Source organism: Ammospiza caudacuta, chromosome 20 (genome assembly GCF_027887145.1).
Source record: "Ammospiza caudacuta isolate bAmmCau1 chromosome 20, bAmmCau1.pri, whole genome shotgun sequence".
NCBI classification, from domain to species: domain Eukaryota; kingdom Metazoa; phylum Chordata; class Aves; order Passeriformes; family Passerellidae; genus Ammospiza; species Ammospiza caudacuta.
Genome location: NC_080612.1, coordinates 11,899,326 through 11,917,672, shown reverse-complemented (window position 1 = coordinate 11,917,672; position 18,347 = coordinate 11,899,326). Strand labels below are relative to the sequence as shown.

At 49.6% G+C, this 18,347-nt stretch overlaps 1 protein-coding gene across 7 annotated transcripts in view; it reads left to right on the top strand.

The window, feature by feature from the left end:
- Nucleotides 1–3,867: 3,867 nt before the first annotated feature.
- Nucleotides 3,868–18,347, top strand: part of MSI2 (musashi RNA binding protein 2) — a 194,093-nt gene continuing 179,613 nt past the window's right edge. For all 7 annotated transcript variants that reach the window (XM_058817688.1, XM_058817687.1, XM_058817684.1 and 4 more), the window contains exons 1-5: nt 3,868–3,944; nt 4,116–4,156; nt 4,284–4,365; nt 4,731–4,815; nt 8,950–8,991. In XM_058817688.1, the coding sequence (XP_058673671.1) occupies nt 3,883–3,944; nt 4,116–4,156; nt 4,284–4,365; nt 4,731–4,815; nt 8,950–8,991 (312 nt within the window). In that variant the 5' untranslated portion in view covers nt 3,868–3,882. The remainder of the gene's footprint in view (nt 3,945–4,115; nt 4,157–4,283; nt 4,366–4,730; nt 4,816–8,949; nt 8,992–18,347) is intronic.

Below are 18,347 nucleotides of genomic sequence, written 5' to 3'. Positions count from 1 at the left end.
TCTTTCCTTGCAGAGTTTCCCCCTCCTCCCTTATCATATGAAAGATGGGCCTGATAATATTTGGGTTTTATTCTTCTTTTGAAACAGTTGAAAAAAATGCTGTTTTTTCAGTTAAGATGAAAATCACGATGTTTTTAATAAGGTCAGTGTAATGTCTTCATTAGCAAATGCTGAAATAATTTGATGCAGATCTGGAACTTGACAGGGAAAAACTCCAGTGTCTACCCAAAATATAGAGCCACGTTTGCACCAGGTGTGAACCAGTAGTGCTTCCCTAAAATTACTAGTTCTGGGATAACCTATTCCTGTTTAGGGACTGGCTGCTGTGTTTTTAGGTCACTCCCTCCTGCGCAGCCAGGCTCAGTGGTTTTTGTTTGTTATCCTGCCTGGCCCTGGGCTGCTGAGAGCCCCAGGGCTGGGCAGTGCTCATGGGCATTGGGTTTGGTGGTTTCCTTTCAGCTGATGCAGCAGGTGGAAACAGAGGGGCAGGCAACATGGGAAGAGGTGTAGAGCTCACGCGAGGAAACGCAGGTGACATTAATGGATGGGCAGCCTAAAATGAAATAAAAAATATCCAACGCCCTAAGTCTGCACTCTGCTGAAATTCTGTCTACAGATATCACAACCAAAGCTGCTGAGTGCTGTGCAGCTAAAAGCCTGTCCTCTGTTGTGAATCCCAGGGTCACACAGGAAGTCTTTGCCCAGCTCTTTGGAGATGTGGATGGTACCCAGACAGCCCTGACCAGTCTGACACCCCAGAGCCTGAAGACATCTCTTCCATGCCTTGTGCTGTGTCTCCTCCCTCCGAGGCAGGGCTGGCACAGCCCCTCACCTGGTGCGGCTCTGTGGGTAACACCCGAGGCAGAGATGCACCAAGAACACCAATTGTTTGCAATGACATATTCTGCATTTTAAACGATCTCTGACTTCCTGGCAGCTCCCCAGCATATCACCCCCTGGAATTCTGTCTAAATAATGTTTGTCAGGTGAAGGCACAGCTGGGCAGCAGGCAGGGCCCTGCTCCTCGCTGGGGACCTCGAAACCCACCAGCCGATCAATCTCCACAACCTGCTAAATGATAGATGGAATGTAATATAGGTCATTATTCCTTCCCTACGCGTGAAAATGAATTATTCAGTAAAGATTTAGATCCTTTTTATTATGACACTGAATTTATAGAGCATACAACACATAAATGCAGATTCCTGCAGCCCCAGATAGATGAACTCATTCCCCAGGCAGCATGAGGTGGATGCAGCCCCTTGGCATTGCTGCACAGCAAAGACAGGATGTCCAAGGAACACACTGCAGCCTGGGAGATTGGCACCTGCCACCTTCCCTACCTGGAACAGCATTCCCAATCCATGCCCAGCTGGTTTAGGAGCCCAAGATCTCTTCGTTTCAGAAATCAGGCTCTCAGGGCCCATGTTATCTCCAAGGAGATTTGGGGTCTCATGTCACTTTGGCCTTATAAATGCTGATCTTAACAAACTCTGCATCTCAGTCTCTGATATGAAACAGGAGTTGTAAAAATTGAAAGGAAATTGTTGAGGCTAAAACCTGCTAATGAGAGTAGGGGCTACGTGAGTATGCGGACAGGTGTGATTGTCCCAAATTCCTGTGTCCTGCAGAGCCACCATGGAGGATCTGGGCTGGTTTGAATCAATAGCAGTAACTTTCCTTGTTATTGGACTAAATGCTTCAACTTTTAATTGTGCAGCTAGGGAGAATGTTATCCCTGGCTGGCAGTTACAGATGTCAGCTTTGCAGTTCATTAGCTACTTCCCAAATTCCACTGGGACTTTGGATTTTTAGCATGAACATTAGAGGCTGGAGAGGAGGAGAGCAGAGGGCAAGCCTGCAAACTCTCAGTGGGTTGGATAAAAATCCGGGATTGGGGCTGGAACAGCACCTTTGGGGCTGGGTGCTGTCGATTGCTGCCAAAGGAGCAGGACAGCAGCTCCTGGTTTGTCACCCCTGGGCTTCAGGTGCCCAGCGTGTCCCCAGAGCATCCCTGGTGCCGTGGGTTTGGCTTCTGCTGTGACAGCAGAGTGCTCAGAAAGAGCAAAACCAACTGAACAGATTGAAACTGGTCACATCCCTGAACCCAGCCTCAGCTCTGAGGGAGGTGGAGAGAGAATGTACTGATAAAGTCTTCCCAAAGCCGTTTGACCTGCAACGTTCACTGATGGAAGGGATAGCAGTGGAGATTTCCTTTTAATATATAGCAATCAAAATTTCTTTCTGAGCTATAAGCAGCTGCACTGAAGTTCCTTCTGTCCATCAGCACAATCTGTCTTGTGCTTGTTCATTCTGGAACCCCTTTAAAATTCTGCACCACTGCCAGAGAGATTAAAGGGGTAATATAACCCCAGGAACCGCTCTCCTGACTAGTAATTTCCCGGTGATTATTACAAGAAATAGCTAAGATCTAAAGGAAGCTCAAAGCGGGAGAAAAAGACTGTTCTTTAATCCCCCCATCCATTTCCTTTGCACCTTGGTGCTGCTCACCCTGCTGGGGCAGGGTCGGGTCAGTCCCTCTTCCCTGCCCACTCTGGAGGAGCAGAGCCTGCCCCACTGCTGGGCCAGAGTTCAGCACTTCATGGCAAAACAAACCAAATAAAGGGAATTATATCCCGTTTTACAGTGGTCAGCATCACAGCATGAAGAGAGGTGTTTCTCCAGTGGGCCTGACCTCCCAGCCCTGCACACATCCATTTATTCCCACCTTGTTCATTAGTCCCTGCTGGAAAGTACATCCACGTACTGCCCCCAGCCCTAGTGAAAATATTATAATCCCTGAGCTGGAAATAGTTGGCAATCCCAAAACAGCTCTTGCAGGCTTGGCTGCTGAGCTGGGAGGTCTTTGGGTGGGAGGCACTAGGTGCTGAACAGGTGGAGGAACTCAAAACCCACTGATGTCTCTGAAAATTTCCCGAGTCCCTAAAATTTAATTTTCCTCCCCTGTACATCCAGCAGGCACTTCCCAGCCCCTGGAATTGTCCCCTGACACCCTGCTGGGCTGTGTGGGGTGAGGAGCAGAGCAGGGGGTCGGCAGGAACAGCCAGTTTCAGCCAAAGGCCACCCCTCGTGAGGGTCGGGGGGCCCGGGCAGGGTGTAAGGGGCCCGGGGGTACAGTCCCATGAGGGGGGAACAGTCCCATGAGGGCAGTCCCGGGGCACAATTCCGGGCTAAAGTCCCGTGAGGACAGTCCCGGGGTCAGTCCCGTGAGGACAGTCCCGGGGTACAGTCCCGTGAGGACAGTCTCGGGGTACAATTCCGGGCTACAGTCCCGTGAGGACAGTCCCGGGGTCAGTCCCGTGAGGACAGTCCCGGGGTACAGTCCCGTGAGGACAGTCCCGGGGTACAATTCCGGGCTACAGTCCCGTGAGGACAGTCCCGGGGTCAGTCCCGTGAGGACAGTCCCGGGGTACAGTCCCGTGAGGACAGTCCCGGGGTACAATTCCGGGCTACAGTCCCGTGAGGACAGTCCCGGGTGTCGCGGACACGCGTGAGGGACGGACGCGCGCGGGGAGGGCGCGGTGACGTCACGGTGACGTCACAGAGGGCCACGCGCCGGCGGAGGCCCCGCCCCCGCGAGGGAGGGCGGGATGGAGGGAGGGGAGGATGGCGGCGGGGGGAGGGAGCGCCGGCGCGGCGCTGAGCTAAGCCGATCCCACGTGTGACGGATCTGGCTGCTGCCCCAGCGCCTCTCCAGTGAGATCCTCCGGTAGCGGAGGGAGGAGGAGGAGGAGGAGGAGGAGGAGGGGGGAAGGGAAAAAGGGGCAAAGCAAGCGGAGCGAACCGAGCCGGAGCCGGGCCGGGGGGGGCGGGTTGGGCGGGCGGGGGGGGTTCTCTAAGGGGCTCTCGCTCGGCGCGGCCATGGAGGCGGACGGGAGCCAGGCTACCTCGGGGAGCCCCGGAGAGGCGCAGCACGACCCCGGGTAAGTCGGCGGGGCGGCGGGGGCGCGGAGCGCGGCGGCGAGGGGCGGTCAGGCGGGCCCGCCCCGCTCCGCGCCGCTCCGCTCCGCGCCCCTCCGCCCCGCCGGGAGCTGCCCCGTCAAAATGGCCGATCCCGCACCGGCGCTCAACTCCGCTCTGCTCTCTCCCTCCAGCAAGATGTTCATCGGCGGCCTCAGCTGGCAAACCTCACCAGGTAACCCCCGCCCGCCGCCCCCTCCCCACGCGTGTCCCGCCCCGCGTGGGCCGCGTCCCGCCGGCCGGGCCCTGCCCGCGCCCCCCCATCCCTGACCCTCCTCTCCCTCTCTGCTCTCTCTCCGCAGACAGCCTTAGAGACTATTTTAGCAAATTCGGAGAAATTAGGGAGTGTATGGTCATGCGGGACCCCACCACCAAGCGCTCCAGGTAAAACCGCCGCCCACCCCGCTCGGGCTGACAAACTTCGCGAGTTGCGGTCGGGGCGGGTGGACCCGCAGCCCCCGGTGCCGGCCCAGAAGCCCGGCCCGCATCCCCCCGCACGCGTGGGGCGCTGCGGGAGGGCTCTCCCCGCCCGCATCCCTCCAGCCCGGAGCAGGAAACAAAGCGGCCGGTGAAGCCGGAGAGGGGCCGGGGGTCGGAGCCGGCCGCCCCTGCTCCCGGAGGCTTCGGGGGAGGGCGGAGGAAGGAGGGGGACCCAGCGGTTTATTTTTATGACTTCTCCCTTTGGCTCTAATTCTCATCACCACCCCCCCCCACCCCCCCGCCATCCCCTCGCTCTTTGTCTCTCGCAGAGGCTTCGGGTTCGTTACGTTCGCGGATCCGGCGAGTGTAGACAAAGTCCTGGCCCAGCCGCACCACGAGCTGGACTCCAAGACGGTAGGTGCTGCTGCGGGGCTGCCCGCCGCCCTTCCCGCACCCGCGGCCGCGACCCGGCCGCTCCGAGCCCCGCTCGGGCCGGTGCCGCGGGCGGTGCCAGGCTGTCATTGAACCGGGACCTTGCGTGCCTCGGCTTTGCCTTTATATTTTTTATAGACTCTGCCTTTTAACTTGCCAAAAGCGGTAACTTTCTTTTTTTTTTTTGAAATCGGAATTCACCCATACCGACCGCTGGCTCCTCCCCCGGCCTTATATTTTATTGAGCGGTGACATTGAAAAAGCTGTGGAGTAAAATACAACTTTTTTTGGTGTTGGGCTGCGGCATGCTTTCTGCAGGGAACTTTGTGATTCTTTTGATTGATTATTTATGTATTGTTGAGCGCGTTTCAAGGTGGGAGTGACTTACTGTCAAACCGAGAAAGCTGCTGCTCGTGTCATTTCCCAAAGTCATTTTTGGAGAGGTCCCCTCACCTGTGATGGCAGGGCCCCGGCGAAACGCACGCGGTAATTTATGGGAAGCTCCGCCAGAGCTGGAGAGTGGATGTGGTAGAGAAACACAAGTCCTAATGTGTTGTTGTTTCTCCAGAGCTTTTTGCTGCACTCGGTCTCCAGTGCATAATGTAAGGAAAAAAATGCTTGTGAGATGCAGCTGATTTTTTTTTTTTTTAAATAAACATTACATTTTTGGGTTTTTTTTAAAACAAAAATTCCACACCTCAGTTTGCCCTCTGCCCCAATGTGGTGCTTTCAGTGTTGGGTCAAACAAAAGGTGTCGGGCAAGTGCAGCTCTGGGCCCTGTGTTCTCCCTGTGACCCAGGCCAAGCAAAAAGATGAAGTTTTGTGCCTCCTACTTGGTTGTAGTTTTGAGCCTGGGCAGAGCTGGGAGGGGAGGGGGGAAGGACACTGCTAGAGGTCATCAGTGCTCTGGTGCTGCTGGCTCGGAGGGGGCTGTGTTTGGGAAGGGAGCTGTCTGCAGAGACACGCTGCTGGGCACATCGAGCGTGCTCCTTGCTGTCACTGGGGTTTGCAGGCGGTGTTCTGGGGCTTAAGGGGTTTATTTTAACCTGAGCCTGGTGTTAGGAGCAAGCCTGTCTCGGTGCTGCAACATCTCACGGGTGCCCGTGTGTGCGAGATTATAGTTCAATGAAGAAAGGGAGAAGCAGGGAGCAAACGTGAGGATATGTTTTTTTTTAAATGTAATTTATATGGAAACAAAAAGCTTAAAGCTCTTGTAGAAGCAGGTGGAATCTAGTGTTTTAATTCGACCTACAGATTCTGCTGGGCTTGCCTGAACACGAAGCCCATGCTTTCACATGCCTTAATAATTTGATTTTAGGTTTAATCAGATATGGTAAGATAACTGATTCAACCGTGCTCCTGAAATTAAACTCACCAGACTTTTCATGTACAGCTATATTCTCTATGTGTTTTTAAAGATAAATTTAGATAAGAAAAACAAAGGCAAACAGTATCTTGAACGAGAGTTTAAAAAAAAAATCATGGGAGGACACCCTGTCATATTTCTGGCTATAATTAGGTCCTCCCCCAGCTTTTTTCTTGTATCACAGTCTAGTCCCTGCAATGTATTAATTTGCTCTTCTCTGGGGGAGGGGTGAAGAGCTTCACCGGGGCAAATCTGCCTCGGTGTTGGTTGTGTGATAATGATTGAATCAATCCAAATACAAAACTGACCTTAGAATCAGTAATTCAGCCTAAAAGTGAAGCCCAGAGCCCGGCAGGTCCTTTCAGGCGTGTATTTGTAGAGTATTGTAGTAACTGTTGTGCAGTATAACAAGGCATTTGACTCTGTTTCAACGTTCAGCACAGGAGGCAGATCGGTTGGGTATTGGCATGGAAACGTCGCTCTTGTTTACAGTTACGTTAAAAGCTTTGTTTAGGTAATGGCCATTCATATCAGAAATAGTATTATAGTCATTTCCTAGAGGACTTGTAGATACAGTAAGTAGAATTGTACCTAACTAACTAATTTTTTTTTTTTTGGTAGAAATTTGTTTTTTTTGGTTTTGGTTTTTTTTTTTTTTTTTTTGTTTCCTTTTTGGTTGTTGTTTAAATAGTTGACAGGGTTATGCAAAAGGTATGGATTTGCCACATTCGTTGCTAGTGTTTGTTTTCAAAGGCTGGTGATGTTTATGCAAAAGGTTGTGGGAAGGAAAATTCAGTTCTTTTAGAAAATCTGTCGCTGTGGTGCAAGGGACTCCATGCTCTTTGAACTGACCTTCAAAAATGAATGTGTTGCTTTGGAGTTTAATGACTCTCCCAGCTTTTTACCAGCAGGACTTTGCAGTGATGTCCCTCTGGTGGGCCTGGTGTTCTTTGATGGGAAAACCTGTAGTTTTGGAGCAAACATAGAAAAGTGCATATTTTTCCACCTTTGGGTATTGCTGTGGAAAATCCGTACCTGTTGTATTTCCCCAGTAGACAAATGCCTAGTCAGTGCTGAATATATTTGTAGATAATGTTAATCTCTATGAAAAGGTTAGCTCTCTAGATAAATAATTTTACTCTTTATGCTTTTTGAACAATAAAATGGCATGTAATCGCTCATTTCTCAGGTGTGTCCTAAAAAAGGTACAATATTTGTATCTGATAGAGGCAAATCAGTTTATCAGTTGCACATCAAATGTCTGCGGTATTTCCCATTTTGACAAATTAATTGAGTAAAACTGCTTTTTAGGAGAGACCCGTGGTTATTTAGCAGTGACAGGAATATTTATCACCGCAGGAATAACAATACCAAATGCAAACATCTCCTTTTCCTCAGGGTTTGCTTGAGGGGGAAGAAACACAGCAAAAGCCAGTCCCAAAGTCTACAAAAGCCCGTCCTTCTGAGTGTGCTTAACGCTGCCGGCGTCAGTGGCATCACTTGGTGGCACAGGCAAGGACAGCACTGAAAGCAGTTGCAGGTTGCACAGTCCAGGCAGGATCCAGTACTTCAGAACATCCTTTTCCAGGCCCTTTTTGTGGAAGATGTCTGCGTGCAGGTGCTGCTGAGAGCCAGCAGTGAAGGCAGCAGCGCACGGGCGCTGTATTGCGATTTAGGGGGGCTGCTGTTGGCAGGGCTGGTGGTTTTGTTTACATCCAGCCTCCAGACACCACCGGGTGCCGTTCCTTTGTGCCTGCGGTGGTGCCTTTTTGGTTTCATGTAATTTTTGAATGGGAGAGAGGAGTCCCTTTTTAGAGATGACCCCGTGGAAGTTGTGTGAGGTTGCAGAATTAGCATTTTGGAATGCAGAGGGGACGTGCTAATTCATGCAGCGCAAGGGGAGCCAACGCTGCATCTTAAAACAGGCCAGGGGGGTAAAGCAAGGATTTTTTCCCCCCCTTTCTTTTTGTCTGTGGTGACGTGTATGAACATGGATAGTTTGAGTAAGTCCTTAATGGAAAACCTTGTTTAGGAAGTTGTTTACTTTTGAGTTCAGTGCGTGTATATTTCACACACATGAAACTCGTTTGTAACTTACTCCCCTCCCTTCCTGCCCCATCCCAGAAATGCCCCTTTGGAGTTTTCCATTGCTCACTTATTTTCTTTGAGAGTGAGTAAATCACATCAGTTGGGTATATTATTATGGAGGAGACCCTAGTCCTTCAAATATTTCAGTTTTAATAATTGAAATGTGAATAATTTGACTTTGCTTTCCTTTTTTGTATGGTGTTGCTTGTCAGTTAGCAAAACAAAGCAGAAAAAAAGAAGTAACCCCAAACCCAAGTGCAGGAAGGGGCAGGTGTCAAAGCCACCAAGTTTTGGTCAGGAGTGCTGGCCCTCTTTCTGTGCAACCTCTAGGGCATGTGGATAGTCCTCAACATGCAGTTCTGGTGGTAGAGGCAGCACCCAGAGATTGATCCAGAGCTCCCTGAGCACCCATGGGGATTGCTGCCCAGAGGATGATGGAGGAGAAGTGCAGGAGAGATGTTTTCTTCCTGTCTTCCCATCTCCCCACCCCTGCCAAACTCCCCAGACTGTGACCTATCATTTCCAGAGTAGCTCTGGATGACCCGGTGTGCTGAATTGCAAGCCTGAGAAATGAGGGATTAATAATTCAGTGATTTAAAATCAAAATAATGTGAAATGACAACCAAAGCTACCCTGTTGATTTCCCCTTTCTTTTTCCTCAGATTGACCCTAAAGTCGCGTTTCCCCGACGAGCACAGCCCAAGGTAAGTAGGAGGATCGATAATAGGATTTCAGGCACACAGAGAATCATTGTTGCCAGGCAGTTCGGGTTTCAGCCGGGGAATTGGCAATGCAGGCTTTTAAAGCTGCTGCTGCAGGGGGGGTCAGTGTGTGCCGGGGGCCCCGGAGCCGCTCTGTGTCCGTGCAGAGCTGCTGGCTCGGGCTGGGCAGCGGGAGCCTCAGCCCCGCGCCGGGCGGCTGCTCTGGGCACCGGGCTGGGTTCGTGGGCAGCGCTGGCATTGAGTGCAGCCTTCGGGCTTGTTTTGAGCTGAGCTTTCAGTTCTGTGCTTGTGATGGATGGGGATCTATCTCTGCCTTCATTGTTTGCAAATTTCCTTTTGTGTAACTCGAGAGATGTGTGCGGAGTTGTGTGCAAGGCTGGCATGGAGAGTTCCTGGTGAGGCTCTGGGGGCTGCTGGCTGTCCTGTAGGAGCAGGGGAACACAGAGCTGGGAGTGTCCAGCTGGTCAGGCTGGCCGGAGCAGTGGCCTGGCCGCCAGTCCTGGCCGTGGCACGGGGACACTGCAGGGACAGAGGCTCTTGTGCCCCTGCACTCCCTCCAAATGCCACTGGTGCCATTTCTCCTGCAGAAGCTGCCCGTGGAATACAAGTGATTGTTGCTCTTTAGGTTGTGCCTAATGAAAACAAATCAGTTTCAAAGCCAGACTTGCCGCGTGTGAATTTTGAAAGCCAGAGGCTGAAAGAAAACTTTTGCAATTGACTTTTTTTTTAAATTTGTTTTTGAGAGTCTATTGGAAAAAACTTAATTTAACTGATGTATGGCACTTGTGTACACACTTGTCATCTTGGGTAACTTCAGTCTTCTGGTAAAAATGGGAGAAAAAGGCTGCAAAGTTGTACATGCAAGTCAATAAGGAAGAGAGGTTTAAAGTTGGTGGTGGGAAACTACCTGACCTGCAGCCTGAACTGTTATTGCATACAGCTCCTCACGAAAGCAAGCAGTGTAACTGGGTGTGTTGAACCATGATGTTAAGTATTGCACAAAATAGGCATCTAGGAAAAACCCTGTGTCATTTCAAACCCCCAGGCATGGCACACGAGAGGTGCTGGGGAGCTCTTAAAAAAAAAGAGAACAAACCCCAACAGCCTACTCGCAGAATTTTAAACCAGACTAATGTAGGCAAATGTTTAGAGGTTCTTCTCTTCCTAGGACATATCTAATTACTAATTGGTGAATAATAGTGTGCCTGGCTTGCTTCTGCATTGAGCAAAGAGTTTATAGTGTGTGGGGCTTGTGGCTTCTGGATTATGTTGTTGGATTGATGCCATCTGTAATATACAATTTAAAGTTAACAGAATTTTGATCATGAGCTTGATGGGCCTATCCTCCTTCCCAATACCTTTTAAAGGTTAATTTACATTTTAAACTGTCTTCAGTGCCAGTTATCTGTTTCTACAGTGTTATTTGGAGAAGTTTGTAATGGGCACAACAGAGCTGTTAAGCTGTCCCATGTGATTTCTTCTCTAACAATTAAAAAAACGAGGACATGTTTTGTGTCGAGCATATTAGTGAGTTAAATTTTTGTGTTAAAGAATGCAAAATCAGGTTGTATTGACAAAGGGGATTTTGTTTTTCTACACGTAGGGGGTTTTTTCCCTTGGTTTTTGGTAACAGACATCTTTCAAGCATGGGGCAAATGCTGGAATGGACATCAAATTCCACTCTTAGCAGGAGCTCGCTCTCTCTGGAGAGGTCAGCAGTGTCTGTTGCTGCTTTTTACACAGTTGTCCTTTCTAAAGTGTTGGGATTTCTACGGGGCACTTGAAAAAAATCTGAAGATTGAAAACAGCCTGATTTGGAGACTGGAGAAAATCAGAAATGCAATGAAGAGCAGATTTTACATCAATTATGATGTATTATTCTGGCAAGCGTTTCGTAATCTGAATATTTTGTTTTCTGTTTTTTTAATTAGATACTGAATTAAGGTTTTGGACTTTAGTTGTTCATTTATCCCAGTTGAATAGCAAATGCTCAGCGTTAAAATGTGACTGTACTTTAGTCTAATTAACTAGCTAATGCTTGGGTCTGTGGAGATTAATGGCATTTAATGAAATGTCTCTGTCTCTCTAGGTGCAAGGGGAGAATTTGTTTTTTGTTTTTGTTTTGATTTTTTTTTTTTTTTCCCCCTGAGTAATCTTACTTCCTGGTACGTTTAGTAAAATGGGGATTTGTTTGGGGTTTTTTCCTTTTCCTGTGCTTTTCCTGGCAGTGATGGGGGCTGGGGTGAAGCAAGGCTGGGGGTGCATTCCCCCACCTCATCCATCCCTCCATCCATCCCTCCATGCCTGTCCTTACAGCTGATCTTTGCCCCTGCCTTTTCCAGCCCACACTCACTTGTTCCTCCCCTCCCGATCCACTGGAGCTGCCCAGCCCTGAGGCCCTTTCAAACCCCAGCCCGGTGAAACGCTTTATTTTGGGTTTTTAAACCGCATCTCTGCGGTTTGCCGCCTCTCTGGTGATGCAGATTGGCTCCCGAGCCGGCAGTGGCAGCTGGTAACAGCCCAGCGTTCTTCCCTGGATTCCTTAGGGTGACCCTGCACTCAGAAATCCTCCTGGGTGCCTCCCCTGGGTTACTGGATGTGGAATCCTGCCCTCCTTGGGAGGGCCGGCACCACTTGAAGCTGTTGTTTCAGGAATTCTGCTGCAGGGTTTAACTCCTTGGGCTGCTGGGGAATATATGTCTCCTTCCTTGGGGCTCTGTTCCGTGATAAAAATCTGCCTTGCTCCCCGTGCTGGAAGGCACTGTGTAACAGGAGATCATTTGTAACTCTGCTGACTTAACAAGTCCTTCAAACGCAGCACTGATGGGGTGCCAGTAGTTTTGTGCCCCCTTTTGAATATTGGAGACTACAATAATTACTGTTACACATAGCCTGCCATTTCTGATGTTCCCTGCTCTGTTAGGTTGGAGAATGTTTATCACAGGGGTTGGTGCAGGACTGTCCTGGCCCCTGTGCCCGTGGCCAGCTGGGTTTGCTGTCTGCCTGGGCACGGGGGCTCTGAGCACTTGGGCACATCTGGTACCCCCTGGGCAGGGGGCAGTGCCAGCAGCTCTCCTTTGGTGTGGGGCCGTGGAGCTGCCTGCTCCAGAGCAGCCAATGGAGGGCATGGCCTTTGGGGATAACACCCAGGCTAACCTGGGATTGTGTTTTAAAGCTAACCAGTGGATTTGGATGTCTGATTCCAATTAAGTTAGCTGTGGGTGGGGTGTCTGCGTCCCTTGGCTGTCTGATAAGCCTCAGCCAGAGTAGCAGGGAGAGATTTCATTCCAAAGCAAATGATGGACCTTGAAAATCAAGAGTTCTGTTTGTTTTCTCCCCTGCTTCTGCCTGTAAACTCCTTCAGGTTAGTCCTGCTACTTCACATCTTATTTTAGGTGTTTACTTTGAAGTTTCTTTTTTTTTTTTTTTTTCTCGAAAGAGTGACCTGGACACAGTAGCAGAACTCAGGATTCTTCCTTTCCTGCCCACCCTTCCTTCCCCACCAGGCTGTAAAGAGCAGCAAGGTCAGACCTTTACCCAATGATTTTTAACCATTCCTTTTAGATTCCCCTGCATTTGCAGGTCTGAGTGGAGTAAGGGAGGAAGTATTTCCTGATCTTGACATCAGGCATGGATGAGTAGCTCGGTGATAATCATGGTACCATCTGTGTGCAGAGTAGTGTGAAGTCCTTCCCAGATGGACTGGGGGGTTTCTTTGGGTGGTCCATGGCCACTGTTTGGGTGTCTTGTTCAGCCACCCTCGATGTGGATCCCTGGTCCAGGGTAAGCTCCTGGAACCTGCTTCCCTCTGGCAGTGCATGGGCCTGTGGGAAAGTTGCAGAGCCCGAGTGAGCCCAGCCCCAGGCAGTGGAGTATCAGGGTTCAGGAGCCCTGCTCTGTGGGTTTGTGCTCTGTGCCGTGGCTGAGGCAGAGGGTGAGCTCTGTCCCTGGGTGTCACAGCCAGAGGAGAAGGGGCTGTGCAGGGCCTTCTATCAGGAACAGGAGCTGAGCTGGATTTCTGTGACTGCTGTATTTTGGAGATGTAAACATGTATTTCTTCTTCCCAATCACTCAGGTAGATTGTTCATGTTGTCCTGAATCCCCACAGACTGTCTTGTGCTTGTTAAAATGTCTGTATTTCCATTCTCATTGCCTAAGGATGCCTTTCATGTTAGGAATAGTCCTAATGTACTTTCCTTCCCTTTGACATGCTGCTAACTAAAAATTAAAATTGAACACTGTCTGACCTGGGATTTTTTTTTAAAAAGGAGGTTCTACATTGCCTGTGTTTTCCTGAATTGTTAGATTATTTTTAATGGCATCTACCAGGTGACTTGTGTGCACTTGTAACTGCCAGGAAAGGTTCTGAGGTAGGGAGGTCAGGGAAATGGAAGGAGAGCAGCATGCATCCCCTCTGCTTCCAGATTGAGTACATCTCCTCTGCAAAGTGCTGAGCCTTTATCAGCCCGGGGGTAGGTCTACTAATGACTGATCTAAAACCATCAAATTCATTTATTTGTCACTGCCAGTGACAGGCCAGTTAATGCTAATGGATTCTTTTTTTAGCCTGTTGACTCTGGTGATAGTCTCATAAATGTTGTGAAATCCAGAGCATTAAAGGCAACTTGGAACTTATTTTTAGAGGAGAGCCACTGAAGCAGGGCAGGGTGGGGTGTGTGCATCAAGATGTATGTTGTGCTGAGAAGGAGCCAAGAACAATTCTGGTTCATTAAGCTCTACCTTGGGTCTTGCTGTTCCTGATAGTTATTTGACTTTTCAGTTGTACTTAAGTATTCTCTTCAAATGCATTTTGGGTCATGCTATAAAATGAGGAGAAGCTGTAAATAGTCAGTGATCTTAGGGAAAAACAGCTTGTTTCCGAAAATGGTTCATCTCAGGGCCTGAGTCTTCTCTGCCCCTATTGTGTGAAAGCACTTAAGCATATACTTAAGTTGGCATAAGCATGTGGGTAAGTGCTTTGCTGAATCAGCATGGGCTCAAAGCACATTATTAAATGCTTTGTTGAACTGTGAAGCCCGTAGCAGAAAAGATTAAAAGATTACTTTGTGTATTTGACAGTACTTTGTATATGGTCAGTTCCATCACTTCTCCTTCAGACAGGCAGTTTTATCTCTCTCATATTCCCCCCTCCACTGGAGGATCTCACTCACAAGAAAATACAATTCTGCTGTTTCCTCAAAAAACTGATTACAGGTCAGTGTGGCATCAGACTTAAAAAAAAAAGGTCATTATTGAAGCTTAATTTAGGCTCTAGCCCTGAAATCACACGTTCTGTTTGCCTTAGTCACTGGAATAATTCTGTAAACTATGTGAGCAGTGTTCAACGTGGCCTATGATTTTTACGATTACTGCTGCAGAAATTGTGGTTTGCTGAGTAATTTGAAAGTTACTGTGGAACTTTGTAGCCAGATCAGCATGCGGTATTAATAAGTTACTTCTAAACTTTGGCATTTTACTGCTCTCCTGTTGGAAGTATTTCTTCTCTTTTTTGAGTGCAGAGAAAATCTGAAGAATGTTGGGAAGTTGTTCTCCCCTGCTCAGTCATTCCCTGTGCTGGGACATCTGCAGCTGGGTGTATTGTTGTGACTGAGTAGGCTTAAATGAAGATTGGGAACTTTTATAAAGAAGGACCTTGCTAAGGCTTATGCAATTCTGCACGTGAGGAATGGTCCCAGAGACCTCAGTGAGCACAGTGAGATGCAGACAGGGCTCCTTAATATGTTGGTGAAGTGTAGGTGGCAGGAAGGGTGAAGGAAAAGAGGTATTGACAGCAGCAGAAAGTGCCTCTGCCCTGCCCTCCCCCAGCAAAGACTTGCATTAATTTCCCATTGACTCTGATGTACAATAGGGAAGAGGTTTCAAGCTGACTGAAGGGGCAAAGGTCCAAGAAAACTGCTGTAGCAAGAACTGATGCAGAGTGACAGTAATGAGGTGGCCTGGCAGGTGGGAGGGAAAAATGGTGGGGTGGGGGAAAGAAACTAATATCTGGTGAATTAAGTAGTTCCCAGGGTTGGAAGTTAAGTCCCCCTGGTTTTATTTTCCTTCGTGTGTGCCACACAACTGTGGGATGGGGCTGGGCAGGGCTCCTTGGGTCCTGGTGCAGCTCCAGCCCTCCTGGCTCAGGCTGGGTCCCAGAGGGTACAGAATTCCTCTGTAGTGCTCCCAAACCTGTGCTGTGCTCTTTTAATCAGTGTTTTGGTATTCCTGACTCAGAGCTCATCTTTATATTGTTCTGTGGGTCAGTTTTGCATCAAATAGAAGGTGAGGAGCACAGGGTGAAGAAGTGTTTTGAAGTTTGGATTTATTTAAAATAGAGACTGTGAAGTGCAGACAAGACTTTCAGCTTCTTGAATGCTGGTATAAAGAGAATGATTGCTGGATAGAGAGTCTGGGGAGGCTTTAACCAGTTGCTGGATGAAAACTGCTCAGGAATCTTCCCAAAGGGCAACGTGGTGTGAAAGGAGCTTGCAAGGAGCTGGGTGTTTGTGCTAAGTCTCCGTGAATCCCACTGGACTGGGAGATGATGCTCAAGTCAGGGTGTATGGCAGAAGCTTGCCAGCTGCAAGGCCTCAGCACTGGCAGGTTTGGTGGTTGTTGCAGTGCTGGAAGAAGGTGTTGATGAAGGGGATGTTGCCAGGGATTGCTCTGCAGTGCTTGCTGAACGAGTGAAGCTCTTGTTTTGTTAGCCTTTTGGCTGTGTTATCAGTCAGTTCTGTTCAGAGCTGTGTTGGTGTGATTCCCTGCTCCAGCCCAAGCTGTGTGCAGGGCTCCATATGTACATGGAGCATTTATCCTTTTGCCAAAGGTTTGCAAAGTGCTGTGAATGAGTGTAAAGATGTTTCTTTGCTGGTGAAATTCTCCTACTTCTGCTGTTGTATTTGGCAGACCTGCAGAGCCTATAGAGCATGGTGTGTTCAATGAATTGTGGGAGGGAACAGAAAACATTGAAAAGAAATCCAAAGGTGATGCTGAGATGGGAAATACGATAGGAATTTTCTGAAGATGTGGGGTATTGCCTCACCTTTCGGGACTGCTCTCAGCCACTGTGTTGGGTGGTGTCAGGTCTTGTTCCCTGCCATGTCCTCAGGATCCTGAGAGATCTCTCGTGTGAGTACTGAGCGACCCCTGAGACCACTACAGCAGAAACTCTTGCCTTCTTGCAGGAGTTTCCTGTCCTCACAAAGTCTGTACTGTAAAGTGCTTGGGGCTGTTTTGATTGATTTGCACGAACATCTCATCTTCCTCCCCAGCCACCTTCTGTAGGTCAGCCCTGACACTCCAGCCCTGGACGGCTGGCCTGCTGAACACACACCAAACATTTAACTGTACCGTCTTCAAACACTGCCTGGTGAAAAAGCCCTCCTAAACCTGCTGTGGAAATGTCCCAGGCCCGCTGTTGGCTGGGATTGTCCTGCTGTTGGCTGGGGCTGAGAGCTGAGGAAGCAGAGTTGCTGTTGTTCAGACTCTGGTGGTCCTGGCACAGCGTGTGGGACCCCAAGCAAGGCCCTGGTGGGCCTGGTACTGGTGCTGCCATTGAGCTGGAGATGAGGGGTCAGAGGAAGGAGGGCAGCAGGGGATTGTGCAGAGATGCCAGCGTGGCACAGAGCTTCCTGTCCCCGGTTTGGTGCGGCGCTGAACGGCTGCTCTGTCTGAGGGGATGTTGGCAGCATCCCTGGGCTGGGGAGGAAGTGTGGGAGGCACAGCAGCACTGTGCGCTGCCAGCTCTTTGTGCCACTTGTCTTTGAGGGGTTAACCTGGGCTTTTTGTTGTTTTTAACGGCTTCTGACTGTGACACTGGTGAGGGAGGCCCTGCCTGGAGTGGCAGTGCTCGGGCAGGGGCTGTAACTGCTGAGGTTCCTGCGTGCGCCAGCACTTCCGAGCTGCAGAGAGGGGAAGCAAGATAAGGATGCACAGCCACAGCATGTGAGAGGGAGCTGTGAGTTATGGCTCATGCTGCTCTCGTGGCTGCAGAGCAGCCTGGGGGCTGGGGCACAGTGCTGGGGCCAGGGGGGAGCCTGCCAGAGGGCTGCCCTCAGTAACAGAGGAGAGGGGGAGCATGCTGAACTGCAGCTGTCCTGGGGGCCTCTGCCCCCTGATAAACCTTGGCTGCTCTTCCCCACAGCCATGCCAGAGGCTCCTCTGGGAGCTGCCTGGCTCCTTTGTGCCACAGGCTGTGCCCGCTCCCCTCTGGGTGCCCATGGGAGGGATGGTGCTGTGGTGTCCCAGTGCTGTGCAGATGGGGATCCTGGCCTGATGTGTTTGCAGAGCTCTGGGGACAGGCTGCCCAGCATCCTGAGCCTCTGTCCCCCCCCGCCTGCCTGGGGACATTTCCAGCCCACGTGGGACCCCAGGGGTGGGTGGCAGTGGTGATCTCCTGCTACAGCACCTTTTGTGCTCCAAACTCCTGCCTCACCTAATCCCAGGAACTGGGATACAGCAGCAGGCTCTGTGTGACATGCCTGGCAATTTATGTATGAGAAGGGAGTTGTGATCATCCTGTGCTTTATTTTTTCCCCTCTCTTTTTCATCTGGTCACAGCCACTATGTCATTAATCTTCCCGATCAAATACAATGATTATTGAAAGTCTTCCACAGTTATGATTCCCCCAAAGTTTTGTGAGCGTGGCTTTGATTTTGTGGCAGTCATAAGAAGTCAGTTTAGATTTGTGGACCTCTTTTTGTAGGTATTTCCAGTGGATATTTTAATAGAGGCATTTGTCTTCTCTCGATTAAGCATGTGTATGCAGTAGGAAAAGAATAAAATAGGGAATAGAAAAAAATATTAAAACAATTCAGTTACCGGTCCAAAAGCCTTAGTGCTAAAGAGCCATGAAGAAGCTTTATTGGAACTATAATTGCAGACATAAGCAGTGATTATCTGTCTTGGTGCCTTTATAGTCCCCATCACTGTCATCTGAACGCATGAAGCTGATGATAGTGTGAGCAGAGCATTATTCAGCTGGTGCTGTGTAATCCTGATCTCTTGCAGTGTGTGGAAAGTGACAGAAAGAGTCAATTCACTTGAAAGTGGTGGGGAAAGAAGCAGGTAGGAGAGGACAAGTATTGTTGCAAGCACCTTACTCACGAATCTTATTTCAGCCTGGTTGCAGCTGAAGGAATGCAGGGGCAGGGTAAACTTCTTACATGGACAGACAAATTTTGCTGCTTCTTAAATGTTCTTATAGGTCTTGGGCAGGTGCAGCCCTTGGTCACTGAGGAGTGCCTTGGTGTGTTTCCTTGAAATGCTCTGAATTGGCTCCAGCTGAGAGAAGGGCAGCAGCACCTGCTTGTCTCACATTCCTGAGAACTGGAGAGTG